Source organism: Acinonyx jubatus, chromosome A1 (genome assembly GCF_027475565.1).
Source record: "Acinonyx jubatus isolate Ajub_Pintada_27869175 chromosome A1, VMU_Ajub_asm_v1.0, whole genome shotgun sequence".
NCBI lineage: Eukaryota > Metazoa > Chordata > Mammalia > Carnivora > Felidae > Acinonyx > Acinonyx jubatus.
This window is the reverse complement of record NC_069380.1, coordinates 50,426,721-50,441,622: the sequence shown is the minus strand read 5'-3', so window position 1 is coordinate 50,441,622 and position 14,902 is coordinate 50,426,721. Positions and strand designations below refer to the sequence as shown.

General features: G+C 36.2%; 1 protein-coding gene across 13 annotated transcripts in view; it reads left to right on the top strand.

Moving 5' to 3' along the window:
* MYCBP2 (MYC binding protein 2) overlaps positions 1-14,902 on the top strand; it is a 281,767-nt gene that overhangs the window by 240,534 nt on the left and 26,331 nt on the right. For 11 of the 13 annotated variants that reach the window (XM_053216756.1, XM_053216750.1, XM_027065038.2 and 8 more), the window contains 9 exons: positions 2,882-3,039; positions 4,182-4,381; positions 5,239-5,388; positions 6,332-6,492; positions 7,535-7,691; positions 7,893-8,117; positions 10,519-10,584; positions 11,909-12,148; positions 12,465-12,563. In XM_053216756.1, coding sequence (XP_053072731.1) covers positions 2,882-3,039; positions 4,182-4,381; positions 5,239-5,388; positions 6,332-6,492; positions 7,535-7,691; positions 7,893-8,117; positions 10,519-10,584; positions 11,909-12,148; positions 12,465-12,563 — 1,456 coding nt within the window. The remainder of the gene's footprint in view (positions 1-2,881; positions 3,040-4,181; positions 4,382-5,238; positions 5,389-6,331; positions 6,493-7,534; positions 7,692-7,892; positions 8,118-10,518; positions 10,585-11,908; positions 12,149-12,464; positions 12,564-14,902) is intronic. The other 2 variants (XM_027065047.2, XM_053216745.1) reach the window with 1 other exon arrangement.

Below are 14,902 nucleotides of genomic sequence, written 5' to 3'. Positions count from 1 at the left end.
GATATCACAGAGCTAAGAGGACAGACTGAAGACCAAATGAACACCATTGTAAGACTAATAAATTAGAAAAGTTTAGAAGAGTAAATTGAATGATTGACATGAAGAAAAAGTTTGAGATAATCACAGTGAGTAAAAAGTAAAAGGACAAAGAAATTATAGCAGTTAGAATCAAGATAACAGGTATGGAAACCGGACAATTCAAATGGTATCTTTAAAGTAGAAAAACCAATCAATAAAATTGAAAATGTGTTGGGGCACCTGGGTGGCTCAGTCGGTTGAGTGTCCGACTTCAGTTCAGGTCATGATCTCACTGTCTGAGTTCAAGCCCCACATCAGGCTCTGTGCTGACAGCTCAGAGCCTGGAGCCTGCTTCAGATTCTGTGTCTCCCTCTCTCTCTGCCCCTCCCCTGCTCATGCTCTGTCTCTCTCTGTCTCAAAAATAAATTAAAACATTTAAAAAATTAAAAAAAAAAAAAAGAAAATGTATCTAAAGCTATAATATAAGAAAAAATTTCCAAAATAATAAAGTATTGAATTTCCAGACTAAAAGGAAATTTTTATAGCAGGTAACTATGAGAAATAGCTTAGGTTGAAAAAAAATAGCTTAAGTTATTGAAATACGAAGAAAAAAAACACTAGAAGTTTTCAAGTAACTGAGCACAGAAAAAGAAGTCATCTTGTAAAAGGAAAAGTTAGACTGAATTTGGACTTCTGTATAACAACTTCAAATGGCAGGGCACCTGGGTAGCTCAGTTGATCAAGCATCTAACTCTTGATTATAGCTCAGGTCACGATCGCACCATTTGTGGGTCCGAGCCCTGCATTGGGCACTGCTCTGGCAACACGAAGCCTGCTTGGGATTCTCCCTCTCCCTCTCTTTCTCTGTCCCTCCCCTTTCACACCCTCTGTCTCTCTTAAAATAAATAAATAAACTTAAAAACAAAAAGAAGTCATCTTGCAAAGGGAAAAGTTAGACTGAATTCAGACTTCTGTATAACAATTTTGAATGAAAAAAAAAGTGAAATAATGTCTCTTTCTTCAAAAGAAAGAAAATACTACCTTAAAAATTTTACCCAGTCAGTCAGACAAACTGAAATATAAAAGATCTTGGGAATCTTAGAACTAAATTGTGGATTAATCAAAGGAATCAAATGCATGTTCTAAAAAGCATGTTTAAAAGACTATATATACTTTACACATAAGGGTAATTTTCATAAAATCTTAAATAAAAGAAACTGATTCAAGTGTTTATATTCAGCCAGGTTGAGAAATTTTAAGCATATGGTAGTTCAGGAATATAGCAGTTTTGAGCTATTCTTTTAAAACGTCTTGACCAACTCAAGCTGTTACAAAGTTGATGAATAATGACTCCATTAAATCAGTGGTTCTCAGTGAGGGGTAAGGGGGTGGTTTTTCCTCTCAGGTGACATCTGAGCATTTTTGCTTGTCATAACTGGGCTATTTCAACAGGCATCCTAGTGTGTAGAAGTCAAGAATGTTGCTAAACATCCTACAGTACACAAGACAGTCCTCCACAACAAGGAATTACCTGATGCAAAGTAGCCACCGTTGTTAATGGTCATCTTCACTTCCTTTTGGTTTTCTTGTGTTGCTTGAATTTTTTTTTTATAGGCATCATTTTTATAAGAACGAGTCGTTATTTTTTTAGGTTATATAACAATCCTTTTTTTTTTTTCCAAGTTGTTGGATAAACTTCCTCTGAAAGCATAATAAATGTCTTGAATCTTATAGTAACACCATTTATAAGGTGAATTAAAATTAACATATCCCTATTTTCTGGTCATTCTGGAAGCTGTTGGCCCAAGCTGACGTCCAGGCACATTTACCCCCATGGGTTATATACAGTATTTATAGCCTGTTCAAATGAGAGTGTACATACACTTAAAGAGGTGGTGAGTGAAGAAAACAGCCAGGGAGGGAGTTAGCTACTTCCTAGAAAATGTATAAGCTTTACTGAGGAACATAGGCATTCAAACCTGTCTTGAATGGGGGAAAAGAAACGCAGAACTCCCAGTAAGCACAAATGTCCCTGTTTGGAAACAAGTAACAGGAAAAAGAATACATTGAAAACAATAGCTTGTAAATTTGTCTTAGGAGGTAAAGGAAAGTATTTCTTTTTTTTATAAAATGGCTCAGTAAAGGAAAATATATAACCATATTAATAACTCTTCAAGAATTTTTTTTACACTTTAAACTGTATAATTTTCTTCAAGAATTTTTTAATGTTGCTATAGTAAATAGAAAAATTTTTAGTTTACTTAAACCTGAGTGAAAATCATTGAATTCTTCTAGAATGTCGGTATAACTGTATGCCAAAAATCCGTTTGTTACCTTTTGTTGAACTTAGTATGGCCATGCTGTTGAAAAGTCTTTGGGCACCACTTCCAAGAATGAGAAACCTAATTGAGCACTCAAGTACAGAGAGAACATTGAACTGTTTCACTTTCCATTTTATTAGGTTTCTGTATGTACAGATCCATTTTCTTTCTACTCAGTGCTCTTACAAATATATCTGCCTGGTTTTCCTGAATATCGTGACAGATAACTTCTACCACAATGTTGTGATTCTGAAAGGAGTTTAGCACATTCAATGCCTTTTCTTCTTTTTCATGTAAAAATGCAAAGTAGATTTAAGAAAACCAAAACTTTTAAGATGCAATTCTAAAATCAATCAAAATGTTAATGCTTTTGGAAAGATCAAATGGTGATTTAAAGAGAAATTGTCAAGTTGGCTTTGAATTTGTGTTTTTCCACATGAGAGGTAGGTTCATATATTTGACTACACTGTCATAAAGTGAATATAGTTTCACTTTATTCACTTTTTCTTCTGTTTTTACCTGTCATCATCTTCTGTCTACAGTTTGGAAACTAGTCCCATAACTGATACTGATCTTGCAAAGAGAACTGTCTTCCAAAGATCATACTCAGTTGTTGCTTCTGAATATGATAAACAACACTCCATTTTACCTGCACGAGTTAAAGCCATTCCTAGAAGAAGAGTTAACAGTGGAGACACTGGTAAGTATAAAGATAAAAAGGAAGATTCAGTGGTCCACATGATTTTGTTTGCAGGTATTTTTTAACATCTAGTTTTTGAAAGGAAATGGATTAGTTTTTTTAAGTTTATTTATTTTGAGAGAGAACATGCATGAGAGAAGAGAACGCATGAGAGGGGGAAGGGAACAGAGAAGGAGAGACAGAATCCCAAGCAGGCTCCATGCTACCAGCACAGAGCCCAATGCAGGGCTCTAACTCACAAACTGAGGTCGTGACCTGAGCCAAGATCAAGAGTCAACGTCAGACTTAACTGACTGAGCCACCCAGGCGCCCCAGAAATGGATTAATTTTAAATCGTGGTTGACGTTCCTTTTATGAAGCTATAATTGTGCCTCTCTAAGTTTTCAATTTCAGTTGAAAGACACACTTAGAGACCATCCAGTGATTGATTTTTCAAGAATAAATTGACCTTTAAAATCTTACTTGTTAATGTTGCTGTCATGAGCTATTCCACTAAGCTTCAGTGAACTAGTAGTTGCAGTGACTTACACTTTCACAGTTATATTCTCACTCCTAATAGAAGCTTATATATACCCCTTGCAGCTGCTTCCTCTCTGAGTAGATAATTTGGGGACATAAGTAGCTCTTAATCAGTAAAAAAGTTAGACAACCTGGACTAGTTGGTATCAACAGCTCCAAATCAGGGCTGCCTGATTCTGTGTCAAGAATAAAAAAAGAAACCCAAGAGAAAAGGATAACATGGTGATGATTTATCAGGTAGCCCACTTAACTAAAATGAAGATCTGGTCTAATATTTATAGACAGATGATTCTATAACTTCTGTAGATTCCATTTAGGGGGAAAAAATACAGTCATCTTTTAGAGCATTTTAGAAAGCATGAACTTTAGATTCAGCCCTTGATTTAAAACTTAGCTCCACAATTTAATAGCTATATGATTTTATGAAAGTGAGATATTTAATCCTACTCAGCCTCAGTAAAAATTGAGGTTATGATTTGTGTCACATGTGAAAACAAAACAAAAAGCTTCAAAGATTCTATAATGAATCAGCTAGATACTATTATCTTTAATAACATTGTAAATATGTTAATTGTATATATTGCCTATGAAAGTTATTTTTTCTTTTTTTTCCCAATAAATAGAAGTTGGTTCTTCCCTCTTGAGACATCCATCTCCTGAGCTTTCCCGGCTAATCTCAGCCCACAGCTCTCTTTCCAAAGGAGAACGAAATTTCCAGTGGCCAGTTTTGGCTTTTGTTATACAACATCATGATCTAGAAGGTCTTGAAATAGCAATGAAACAGGCCCTAAGGAAATCTGCTTGCCGAGTTTTTGCTATGGAGGTATGAATACATTAAATGGGGTTATTGATTCCTTGACCATACAAATCATTTGATGATTCTATTTAATGATATTACTTTTCTACCCAACAGAAATTTCCAAAAATTAAGAGACATTAGCCAATCGAAAATATCAAATGTTCACATCAAAATTAAACTCTTATGTTCATGAATATAAATGAATTTAGAGATCCATCTTTAAGCACTCTAAAGAAATTTATTTCTGCACTGCTTTATTATTTGAAAGCTATGAATGTCTTTTTAAAAAGCTTTTGTAATGATGATGTCGTTTCAGTTAGAAGAATCATGAAAAGGCATGAAAAGTAGAGCTTTTCAGTTATAAATTTAACTATAATAATTTTTCTGAGTCTATTCTCTGGCAATGACAGGATCGCTAGATGTTGTATTTTTATGTATAGTAAATCTTTCGTCTTTGTCATGGGCATTATAATAAATAACCTGCCACTTGATTAATGGGAACAATATAAATATATTTAAGTTAGTGATAGCTTGGTAGAGCTTGAAAAAAAAGCTGTTTATCCGAAGTACAAGTTGGGGAAAAATGTGCTTCAGCAAATTAATATGAAGATGAAAGTTTGAAATAAAAAGTGGTTTGAAAAAATATTTCTGTATTACATTTTATAGATATTATTTTCCCTATTATGTTTTTAATCCAGACCAAAATTATTGACTATTTCAAGTTCATTGTGTTTTTAATGAAATGAAGGTCAGATGTTTTTAGTATCTTTCCTTGAAACACTTAGTGGAGATACTTTGTTTCTGAGTAAGGAGGGTTCTGCAGTTTTTAGTCCCACCTTTTTTTTTTTTATCTTTCACTCATTTAACCTTCATTTATTCAGGCTTTCAACTGGCTTCTGTGTAATGTCATCCAGACGACTTCTCTACATGATATTCTGTGGCATTTTGTGGCATCATTGACTCCTGCTCCAGTGGAACCAGAGGAAGAAGAGGATGAGGAAAATAAAACAAACAAAGAAAATGCAGAACAAGTAAGTGAGATTTTTGGGTTTTTCAAATTTGTCTGTATTTTTATAGAAGAGTAGGACCACCTTCAGATCCTATAATAATATGCATGAGTTCACACACAGATTATATAAGCTAAAAGGCAAGAATAAAATTTCAGTGCTATCAAGCAACATAGTCACTATACTTAGTGACTGATTCCTCCCTAAATACTATTGTCATGAAGCAATGAACTGAAAGATGTATACTGTTATAGTACTGTATAAGACAGGTAAACAGGGCAACATTATTATAGAGAATATCTGTCTACAACATTGCTGTAAGTTGGCAGAGAGTGAAAGTGATACTCTGTAGGGACATGAAAGTTGTTATAGCTCTTAAGACGAAATTATTAATAGGGATGAAAATGGTTTCTACAAAAACCATTTTCTAAACATGTATGTATCTAATCATATAGCCTTAAAAATATTAAGTAAAAATTGACAGAACTGCAAGGAAAAAGAGGGAAAAAAACATCCACAATTACAGTGTGAGATTGTTTCACACCTTTCACAACTAAATATTCCTGCATAACAGACCACCCTAAAACTCAATGGATGAAAACAGTTTCCTATTGGCTGACAACTCTGTGGGTCAGCAGTTTGGGTGAGACTTAGTTCCTGCATACACGTTTAGAGTTACCCTGCTAGGAGACTGTGAGCACACTAAAATTGATACAGATATAGTATTCGTTTGGTGATTTTATTTATGAGTGACTGCATCACTTTTTCCCTAAAAGATAATACAAACATAATTAGTTAATCTGAATGTGTGTTTTGGGTATGCTTTGATTTTGGTTTTATTGTTTACATTTCTGTTACATGACTGTCTTTAAAGTATACATAACACTTTTAAGTGTACATATTTTTTTGTGGGGAAAGTTCCTTCCAGCATACAGACTGATCAACCTGCTTTCAATTTCTGTCTTAGGAGAAAGACACGAGAGTATGCGAACATCCACTCTCAGATATAGTGATTGCGGGTGAAGCCGCTCATCCTTTACCACACACATTTCACCGCTTACTTCAAACTATCTCTGATCTTATGATGTCTCTCCCCAGTGGCAGTTCATTACAGCAAATGGCCCTAAGGTAATTGTATATCTCAGTATTCTGGGTATGTTGGAGAAGAGATTTTATGTAGTATTCAAAGCTCGAGATGCTCAAAAGACCTTTTAAATACTAAGATACAAAGAATCTCTACATTATGTGAATGGTGCTTCCCTCATTACTGTCTTAATCTGGAATTTCCTCCTTGGCTCACACCTGTTTGCCTCTCTGTAAAACGAGGATAATACATTACTTAGTGCTCTAAATTACCCCAGTCTGTAACAGTTTTCCTCACTTTTGCCCCTCTTCTACCTCAAGTAACTTGTCTCAGTGCTACCCAAGAGTAGCAATCTTAACTGTCACAAAAGGGAGAAGGAGAATGAAATCTCAGAAACAGAAATCAAAATAGGGTTTTTGAATTGGAGAGAATTTTAAGAAAAGTGAAACCTCTGTTATATGTAAGGTAGCCTAAAACTACCTTGAGGAACATTACCTACTTTTAAGTCTGAGACTGCTGAGATTTTCACATTACTTCTACATTGTGAACCTTGTCATCAGATCTTCACACTGGACCTCACGTATAAAAAATGCTCCACTGGTTTTTATAAACTGTAGATTTTTGGAGTGAATTTTGGCTACCCACATCCCTAAAGACTGGTAGAGGGGAGATTGTGTTTCCTCCTAAAAAGATTTTTGAAGTACAGGATGTGTTATATATCAGAGTATATGTAACTCTGATGAATTAGTATAGAATTGTAAGACTAATAAATTTGAGAGGCTTGTTTTGGTTGAGGTCACACTTGTCTGTCTGCAAGATTGATTTATTACCTTTTTTGCTTCTATACCCTTGACGTTCATGTATCCAGTTTTTCTATATGTAGAATGAGTGAACTTTCCTTAGGTCTTACCCTATTCCAAAGAAATTACCTTTATTGTTCACAAAAAGGCGGTGATACTATTCCCTGATTTTTTTTCTACTTCTGTTTTTTCCCTAGAATATTAAGATTTTTAAAAATCTTAACTACAGAGTGCTTTCCCAGGAATTCCTTAGGAATTATTTAATACCTTGCTTATACCTTTTTAGGTGCTGGAGTCTGAAATTCAAGCAATCTGATCACCAGTTCCTCCATCAGAGTAATGTCTTTCATCACATTAACAATATTCTGTCAAAATCAGATGATGGAGACAGTGAAGAAAGTTTTAGCATCAGTATCCAGTCTGGCTTTGAAGCGATGAGTCAGGTCAGTCATTGAAAGTTGTCCTCTGTTACCCTGTTAATATTCAACGATGTATACAAGCAGAAACTGAAAGTCACTCATAAACAGTTTGATTCATTTCTTTTCTTATCTCACATCTTTTGTTTTATTATCGTGAAAAATTTCCATTTCAGTGTTGTAATAATGTAAAACATGTAATAATGTGAAAACATTTGTTTCTGGTAGGAATTGTGCATAGTAATATGCTTAAAGGACTTAACCAGCATTGTTGACATAAAAACTTCAAGCCGACCTGCCATGATTGGCAGTTTGACAGATGGTTCTACGGAAACCTTTTGGGAATCAGGAGATGAGGATAAAAACAAAACTAAGAACATCACCATCAACTGTGTAAAAGGAATCAATGCCCGCTATGTATCTGTCCATGTGGATAATTCCCGAGATCTAGGGGTAAGAAAGAAAACTTAATTTGTGGCTCATTAGTTCTTTTCAGACCTTCATTTACCATGCCCTATCCTTCTAAGTTTAGCAAAAAGATTTTCATGTGGAATTTCACTGACCAAACAGCATTTTTATACTTCCCAAGTAAATCTTACGTCTAAAAACAGATTAATAGGACTAGGGGCACTATGGAATACCAGTTCTAAAAAGAGGTGTGATTACAAATACATCCTGGCTACAGCTAAGCAGAATAAATGTCTCCTCTGTAATTGCCTACCTCCATACCCTTGTTTAAGCTATTCTCTTGGCCTGGAAGTCCTCCCCTTAAACTCTGCCTATCAGATTCTCCCAAAATCTCAAAAGACCAGCAGAGAAATCCTCTCCCGGTACCTCTTCTATAAAAATTATTCTTTCCCTTCTCTACGTTCTTCTTTCTATTACTCTGATGGCACTGAATACACTTTGACTTATCATGTAATTAGCTTTCAATTTCTAGCCTTCACCCTTAGCTGTCTTGACGATGGTGGTGGGGTTTCTAGACTAACCTGAATGATCATAATTTGTATTCTCCCTAGCACTAGCCTGTTCACATGTTTCAACTGAATTAAGCACTCCTTTACAAAAGGCACTAAATAATGGGAAAAGAGTCCTGTTTACTTGAGTGTTAAGAACCAAGAAGACACCAGCTGCCAGACTCACGTGCTTCTCCCCCCATTCCTGGGGAAGGATACTCCTTAGAGTTTTTTCCCTCAAAATGGATATGGCTTGCTTCAGAGCCTGCTTCAGATTCTGTATCTCCCGCTCTCTGCCCCTCCCCCATTCACTTTCTGTCTCTCTCTCTCTCTCTCTCTCTCTCTCTCAAAATAAACATCAAAAAAAATTTTTAAGTAAAAACTTAAAAAAGAAAAAAGAATGGATGTGGCTTGCTAATAGATACAGTATTATAAATCCCCTCTGTTGCCAAGCTGCTCCTATCCCATTCACACATTTCCTTTCCCAGGAAGACAGAGTAATGGGGTTGGGTCTTGGGTAACCTCGATAGAATGCCAACCTGAGAAGCCCAGTCTGCAGTCAGAACACTCCTCACCATCTGCAGCCACCCCCAACTCCTGTCCGTAAGTGCAGCTGCAGTGCTTCCGTGGCGGTGAATAAGAAGAAGGGGCGTAGCTAATATAAGCGTACCTCCTTTTCAGAGCCAAGAGTTTCAATTTGTACAGCTACTTTATCTTACTAGAAAGTCAGGTGTAATAAATCAAAACATTTTTCTAGCTAGAACTTACTGTTCAGTACAAAGTTATCTTTGACTCATGGTATATTTTAAGCCAGGACATACTCTCCCTCAGAACAATGATTCCAATCAGTTTGACATTTTTCCCTTTTAGGGAAATAATCATAGCAATATTCATTTTAAAATCCCCAGTAGATAAGCTGACATGTGCTTTCCTTTTAAGAAACCTCCTCTAAGTTCTGTGTATCCTTGAGGCTTATGTACCTGTGTGTCCCCAGCCTGTCTACCACCAGTGCCTTATACATGGCAGTTGTTTGAATTGCATCGACCTAGAGCGCTTAAAGTATGCAGTGCTCCAAGGAATTAATGTGTTAATCTGTTTCCTGATGTGCTTTGCATAAAGCTTATTCAACCTTAAGGTCTCTGGCTCTAGAACTAGCATGATCATTTTGGTACCTAATGACACTGAACTTCTGTTTGACATTTATCTTGTTTGCTAATGCTCCTTCCCTAGTGTGTCAAGAGGACAGAACCGATCATTCTCATATGTCCTTCTCCAAGGCTGTAAGACAGTCTTGGTACATTGTGATAGTCAAGAGTGTTTGTTAGGGAGTGGAGACAAGAGTGAAAGCAGAGTTGTTGGAAAGTCTCATGATAGAGATAGAATTTAAATCTTTAGACTTTGGATAGAAAGAAGGAATGCCAAGCTTTTCTTTCAGAGCCCATGGAGACTGAAGGTAGAATTTGTGAGAACGAGACAAGACTGGAGTTGTAAGAATGTGGTTGCTTGAGGGGCAGGGGGAGCACCTGGGTGGCCCAGTCAGTTAAGCATCTGACTTCGGCTCAGGTCATGATCTCACAGCTTGTGGGTTCGAGCCCCACACTGGGCTGTGTGCTGACAGCTCAGAGCCTGGAGCCTGCTTCAGATTCTGTGTCTCCCTCTCTCTCTTTGCCCCTCCCCCACTCATACTCTGTCTCTCTCTCAAAAAAAAAAATAAACATTAAAAAATTAAAAAAAAAAAAAAGAATGTGGTTGGTTGGGCAGATGGAGTGAGATCAGTTAGGAAGAATCCATGACAGACATACAGAAGAGTTGATGTGATATCAGTAGGCTGTAAGAAATCATTATAAATTCAGTAGCAAGAGTATGGAAGAATAATTGTTGTGCATTGTCTGTTTTAGAATAAAGTTACCTCAATGACCTTCTTAACTGGCAAAGCAGTAGAAGATTTGTGCAGAATAAAACAGGTAATTAAAATTTTGTCATTAAATGTTACCTAGGGAGAAATTCTTCTCAGCCTCCTCTGTTAAATTCTAATTTCGGCATGCTACCAAAGTATTCTAGGAACTCATCTGTTTATAAAACATTAAACCGACAAATAGTCCAGATACAGGAACATTTACAACCATCCCTGTGCTAATAGCCGATAGTGTCCTAAATGCTCTCCTGTCACAATCGATTATACTATACCTACAGTCCTCTACTCTGCCTCCTGCTCCCTTACAAAGAAAGATTCAGGGCACCTTAAAATGCATCACAAATCCCATTCACAATTAACACCTACACTTCAGGTTAAAATGTAGATTGTTGTCCTCTAGCCTGAAAATCTATCACAACAGTGCACCTAAATCCAGGCTGCAAGTCAATTTACAAATGAACTTTAGAAACAAGTTAGGTTGTATTTGGGCATTCTATATAAACTCACTTGTGTTAGTGAAACTTTATCAAAGCTGTTATCCCATATATGTTGACTACTTGTTTTGTTTTTCAAATCATATTGAAAGAATAAATTGAAATTTTGGATTAAACAAATAATAAATTTTGTTTAAAAGGCTAAAAGAATTTGGGGAAATACTTCTGTTCAGTGAGATAGTATTTATGCTTAATGATTTTTCTAGAAAATTGACATTATCAATTAATTTTTTCATTTTATCAACTGAATAGAGTCAAAAACCATTTCATAGTGCGTTGAAATTTAATCCTTGAAAAGTTACATTTTCAGTGAAATCAGGAATCACAAATATGCAGTTACATATTATATAATTTTTCTTCAGAAGCAGAACATACTAAGTAACTGCACATCAAATATGCTTATCTATCTTTAAAAAACAACAAAACATGGTTATCTTTAAATGGTGGTTAAATGTGAAGATGCACAAAACAGGACCTCGTGCTGATCTTGTATTTCTCCTCAGTCAGATTAGGGAAAGGACAGTCACATGAATTGTTTTAATGATTTTACTTAACATAACTTGTGCATGGAAAGTAATCAGACCTGTATTTTAATTCTCAGCTCCATGTCTGACTGAGAATCCTTCAACCTGGGTTAACCTCACTTTACTGAGAATCCTTCAACCTGGGTTAACCTCACTTCATCTGTATAATAGCTACTGTAGTATTACTTATCCTCACCAGGCTTAAGTAAGATAGTCAGTGTGAAATAACACAGTAAACCTTAGTCTCCGTACAAGTCTTTGTTATTTGAGCTTGCAGTTATTAGCGCTAAGTCTAGGACCTTGGTAAGAGAGTGATATGGCTGTATCAGGTTTCTATCCCTTTTCTGTTTGCTAGGTTGATCTGGATTCTAGGCACATTGGTTGGGTAACAAGTGAACTTCCAGGAGGGGATAATCACATCATCAAGATTGAATTAAAGGGCCCAGAAAATACACTGAGAGTTCGACAAGTAAAAGTCCTGGGCTGGAAGGATGGCGAAAGCACAAAAATTGCTGGCCAGATTTCAGCCAGTGTGGCCCAGCAAAGGAACTGTGAAGCCGAGACTCTGCGAGTGTTCAGACTTATTACATCTCAAGTGAGTGTCCTCACTCCAGGTTCTAGCACACGATACACTGAAATCATATCTTCTGCAATGCTGATACCAAAGGGTAACAGAATACTTTGTAAAGCTTGTTAGAGATGGCTGGCAAACATATGACCCATTTTCTCTTCTTCTCCTAGCCCTAAACTCCTATGTTTCATTTTGCATTCATTAATTCTTAAAAGTAGTAGCATATAGCAAGAACAGCATAGTAATATTATAAAACCTGCAGTGTTAGCTCATGCATCCTTTAGGTTTCACACTAGTAATTACTGCCATTGATTCCTTCTCACATTCCTGTCTTTATCAGGTATTTGGAAAGCTCATCTCTGGAGATGCTGAGCCTACACCAGAGCAAGAGGAAAAAGCACTATTGTCATCACCTGAAGGAGAGGAAAAAGTATACAATGTATTTATTTGTATTCTAAAAATATTTACTTCCATTTTTCATTTTCTTTTGTTAAGTGAAATATTCCATTTATTACTATGGATTTTAATGGATATGTGACATTAATTTCTATGAAGTTAATATTTTTTACTTTAATTAGGAGATGAGGAAACTATCAAAAGAAATCATCTGTTTATAGATGATCTAGCTAGTACTGTGAGTAACAGCAAAACTTGGCTCTATACCTTGGGCTGTAGTGTCAAATGTTAGGATTTGTAAAAATTAGCTTAGTCATTTACTGTACTGTGTACGATTAATTATCTTCTCTTTCCTCCATTTCCTCCATTTAATCTGTTCTTCATAGTCCAGTTAAAAAATACTGTCCTCTCCAGGAATCTTCTTTATGATTTCCCCCAAACAATATGCAGTTTTTCTTCTGCTAAACTTCATAGTAATTCCTAGGACTCTCTTCTTGATTTCTTTCATATGTTGATTTGCACACATATCTAACCTCTCCTACTGAATCATAGTTTCCTAAAGACCAAGTACATACCTGATTTGTCTTTGTGTCCATGGCATAAACACACATGCGTTCGGTACATTTTTACTGGAGGAACCTGTTCTTTATATTCTTGAAATTTCTTTTTTTTTGTGTGCTTTTTATTTTGAGAGAGAAAGATAGAACACGTGTGTGCGAGCAAGCGGGGGGACAGGCAGAGGGAGAGGAAGAATCCCAAGCAGGCTCCATGCTGTCAGCAAAGATCCCAACGCAGGGCTCAATCCCACGAACCATGAGATCATGACCTAAGCCAATATCAAGAGTCAGGCACTTAGCCAACTGAGCCACCCAGGCACCCCTTGAAATTTTTTTAAAACTGCGGTTGCCTTTACTTATTTGGTCTACTCTAAAGCGCCCTGCCCTAAAGGAAAACCTCATCTATTTTCAAAAAGAGAGGTCAACCCTGACTGGTCTCGATACTCTTATATCTTTAGATGTTACAGATAATCACCTTGGCAGCCCTTTGAAAGATAATTTTAAGGACTTACCTGGTCTAGCCCTGAGCCTTCTGATATAGTAATGTCTAAGTCATCTACATCATTCAGTTTGGGTTCTGTAGAAAATAAGGTTTTATAAACTCTGGTTGTTTCTTTCAACATCCTTTGGAGATACCATTTGAATGACTACACGACTATGTGACTATTCATTAAATCAGCTGAATTTTAACAAAATGGCAATTTTGTGCTAAATAATTGTGGTAATTGGTACCAAGCCCTCAGAAAGTTTGTGTCTGTTCTTAGATATGAAACGTTCACACACCCCAAAAAAAGAAATCAATAGGGATACTATATAGCATATAATCAATTTGTTATGTACATAAAAAAATTGCACATGTCATAGGTTTTTAGAGTATGTTGAAAGTATTGCACCCTGGAGTGGTCAGAGAAGGGTCTTGGTAGGTGCTGGATGTGACTTGGACCTAAAAGGGAATGGGTGAAAGTTAGATTGACAGAGGCGATGGGAGCAGACTCATTGAAGAGGCTGGTCTAATAGTAGGAGAGTATATGTTGGGATGCTAAGGTTGATGGGGAAAGTTAATGCTAGTGGTAAGATGCCCATGAAATAGCACAGTTGTTAAGAGAATCATTTTTTAAGTCAGGTGTTTGAAGTAAAATTTGCATACAGAAAACACTGATCCTTTTAAACTGTATTGTTCAATGACTTTTGACCAACATATAGAGCAGTAAAATCATCATCACAATGAAGTTTTAAGACACATCACTCAAAATTTCCCTCCTGGTCCTTTACAGTCTGTCCCCTCACCTCATGCATAGACCCTGGCAACCACTAAACTGTTTTCTGCCCGTGTAATGTTGCCTTTTCCCAGATGTCATATAAACGGAACCATATAGAATATAACCTTTCCATCAGCTTTCTTTCACTTGATATAATGATTCTGAGATTCATCCATGGAGGAGCATGTGTCAGTAGTTGTTTCTTTTGGTTGCTGAGAAGAATTCCATTGTTTGGAATTAGCAGTTTTTGTTTATCCTTTGACCTTATGATGGATATCTGGGTTGTTTCTTCTATTTGGCTATTATTAATTAAGCTGCTGTGAACATTTGTGTACAGATTTTTGTATGGGAACACTTTATTTCTCTTAGGTAGATACCTATAAGTAGGATTGATGGGTTGTGTGGTAAGTGTATGTTTAACTTTATAAGAAACTGCTCAACTTTTTCCAAAGTGATTGAACCATTTTACATTTTTACTGGCAGTGTATGAGATTTCCAATTGATCCACATTCTCAACAGTACTTGGTATTGTCACTCTTTTTAATTTTAGCCATTGCAGCAAATAT